General features: G+C 37.0%; 1 protein-coding gene across 1 annotated transcript; it reads right to left on the bottom strand.

Annotated features, from left to right (window-relative positions):
• Window positions 1-115: 115 nt before the first annotated feature.
• On the bottom strand, window positions 116-3340 carry T552_03703 (hypothetical protein; the record flags this gene model as incomplete). The annotated part of the gene is made up of 1 exon (XM_018372052.1): window positions 116-3340. The coding sequence occupies one exon, from the start codon at window positions 3338-3340 to the stop codon at window positions 116-118; it is 3225 nt and encodes a 1074-aa protein (XP_018224172.1).

Below are 3340 nucleotides of genomic sequence, written 5' to 3'. Positions count from 1 at the left end.
AATTAAAATGGCGGACTAAAATGATTAAAACTTCATTTCATTCATTTAGATTTCTATTATATATAAACAATGGATATATGCACATTTTCAATCTATTAACATTTTTTTCATTCATTTACATCATCCCCATAACAATCACTCCCAACAACATTATTTTAATCATATCAGGAACTCTTATTTTCATCCCATCATTTGGTTTTACTTCTTCTTCATCTTTTCCTTCTCCTTTATCTGTCTCTTTGCTTGAATCAGTAGTACATTTGGTAGGCTTGCACTTTCTCATCGACGTCAACGTCACTGTCGACGTCACCGTTGACGTGCTCGTTATCGTACTCGTATGCAATGACGTACGTGTTACCCATGTATCTGTCGTCTGTATCATTGTACACTCTTCTGTTACTTTTCCTCCACTTCCTGGTTTGGTTACCGTAATAGTCTTCTCAACGGTCTTCACATTGGTCTTGTCATCGACCTTCTCAACGGTCTTTGTTTCCGTCTGTGTTTCCGTCACCTTATTTGTTATTGTCTCTGTATGATGAGGCGCAACTTTTAATGCTTCCAGTTTACATAACTTTTCTATTTCTTCACAAGCTGATTTAGATTCCGGACAATCCTCTTTAAAACCGCAATCTAGTTGTAAAGCGCTGCATTCCTCTTTCAATTCCAAATACAACTCCAATGCTATTGTCGTTGCATCAAATGCTTTGACCTCTACTTCTGATACTCCTTCATCTACATATGCTCTTTTAACGAATCCAAGTTTTGCATAGTTTGGCGTTCCACTACCTGGTGTGCCTGGTGTTCCACCTGGTGCTCCTGGTGTGCCTGGTGTGCCTGATGTTCCACCAGTTGATGGTGGTGGTGGTGGTAGTGTCCCTGGTGCTGGCTCTGCTGGTGGTGCTGGTACAGAGCCATTGCTATCCTGTCCACTTGGCATTGCGGCTTTTCCAGACTTTGATAGCAATAACTTAGCTTTATTTGTAGATTCTTCTGCCGCCTTTTTGAGCTTATCATACTCAGTCTTCATCTCTGTCAACTCATCTTTCGCTTTCTTCAGTTCGTCTTTTAAAGTAAGACATCTCTCTTTTGCTTTACCAACTAATTCTTTGCAAACATTTTCCGTAGTATCAGGTTTACATTCACCAAGAAGAATTTTGAATGTATCATTATTTTGCAACTTAGTGCAATCCTTTCCTAATGTTTTTTTACATTCATCTTCACCTTTTAAACTTCCTTTCAACAGGTGAGTCAGCTCATCCTTCGCTTTCAACTTTTCAAAGGTTTTATTGCATTTTTCTTGGAGCACATCGCAGTTATGATTATTGCCATTGCCATTCTCTTTTTTCAACTGATCTGGACAGTTCTCCACAAGTTGATGACAATGTCGGCCCCATGTTGTGCAGAGTTCTTCAAGTGCTGTTTCATTTCCATTTGCTTTTTCAATTTTTCCTACAATTCCTCCATTCTTGATGTTTTCTTTTAAATATTTACAATCTTGACTTGTGTGGAATACCATATAACTACATGTTTCTTCTGGTAAAGCACATGAAACACTAAATGAATTCTTTCTCCTCCTAGATAACGCTTCACATTTCTCATGCAATGCCTTTGTACAGTTTTCCTGAATCATTAACGAATCATCCTTTTTTTCTAAAAATACTTTTCTAAATCTTTCTGTAACGTCAAAATATTCACAGCGTCTTTTCAATGTTATACACTTTTCTAAATTCAATAATGAATCACTACTAAGTTCATCACACTTCTCCTTCAACTCAAGACAATCCTTTTCTAATGGAAAATCCCTTTGATCATCTAAAAGCGAACTTAACTCTTTAGATTGAAGAAAAATATCATTTGAAAGCGCATAACATAATTCTTTAGGATAAAGACATCGTGGAAGATATTTTTTATCAAGTTTTGTACAGTTTCCCACTACATATTTTTTACAATCACCAGGATCGCTACGATATCTTACAAGACCAAGATTTCCCCTCAATTCCTTTTGAAAGAACTTATTCAACATCCTGTCTTGTCCCTTTTTATAGCACGCTGCTCTTGCATTTTGACATGCTTCATCAATCTTATTATTACACGCCTTTTCTAAATAGAAACATTCCGACTCAAGTTCTGCACACTCTCCTTTTATAAAAAAGGTTGGAAGCTTTACCCACGATAAAAGATCTGATTTTTTATCTTCATATCCTGTAGACAATCCTTTCAGATAAAGATTTAATTTGAGTTTTGTACATCTTTCTTTTACATCTAGCATTTTTTCGCATTTATTTTGTTTATCATTATCACCGCATAACTTTTTCAAATCAGTATCCAAATACTTAGAAGTTTCACATTTTTTTAACGCTTTATCGCATTTACTTTTTGCATCCGTCTTATCCTCATCTCTGCTCAACAGTAGCAAGAGATCTTGCAGAAATTTTGTACCTGACTTCCTTGGTACATCCACTCCTGATTTTCCAATAATAATCCCATGTTTTTCCGCGTTTTTATACACATCATCCAACCCAATACTTCTTAACAACGACGCCTTCGGCTTGACAGGACTAAAATCAGATTCCGGCGCTTTATATGTGATTCCTTTTCCCTTGCATTTCTCCTCAAAGTCCTTGCATTTCGCACCATCACACGCTTCTCCGTAAAAATGACATTTCTCAAGTCTTTCATGACACTTTTTCTCTAATTCGCCATCTTTAAGCTCTTCTTTTAAAGGCTCGCAAAGATCCTTCAATTTTTTTTTCAGCTCTCCACACGTTCCACTCGGATCAAGGCAAAAAGTCATCAATTCGTCGCTTTCTCGGCTTAACATTGGGCAAACCTTTTTCATTTCTTCTTGACATTTAGCTTCTTTAGCATCCCCTCCGAGCGCCCTCAAAAGAAGCTCCTCTGCCACCTTTTCACGCTTCAATTTGTAACATCCTTCCCTCAACTCGATACAGTTATCCTTAAGATTAGCTGGGTCTGCTTCCTCTAAAAGTATACATTTTTCTTCATATTTTTCACAATATTCATCTTGTATGTCATCTACCGATGCATCAAGTTTATTTTCAAAATCTTCTAATTCTTTTTTAACTTCGCCTTTCAGGGTTTTGCATTTTTCGTCTCGTTTTGTATCATCACCACCACCACAAAGTTCTTTAACTTTATCATTCACTTTGAATTCAGCATCTACTTTCTTCAAATCATCGCAATATTCCTTGAGCCTTTTTTTGCATTCAGCATCTTCTCCATATTTGTCCTTCGCAATGAAAGCCAAAAGGTGTTTCTCATCAATCTCATCTTGTGCTCCTTGTACTCCTTGTGCTTGCCTCTTAACCGGCCGTGCCAT

This window comes from Pneumocystis carinii, assembly GCF_001477545.1.
Source record: "Pneumocystis carinii B80 chromosome Unknown supercont1.20, whole genome shotgun sequence".
NCBI lineage: Eukaryota > Fungi > Ascomycota > Pneumocystomycetes > Pneumocystales > Pneumocystaceae > Pneumocystis > Pneumocystis carinii.
This window is presented reverse-complemented; position numbering and strand designations above follow the sequence as displayed.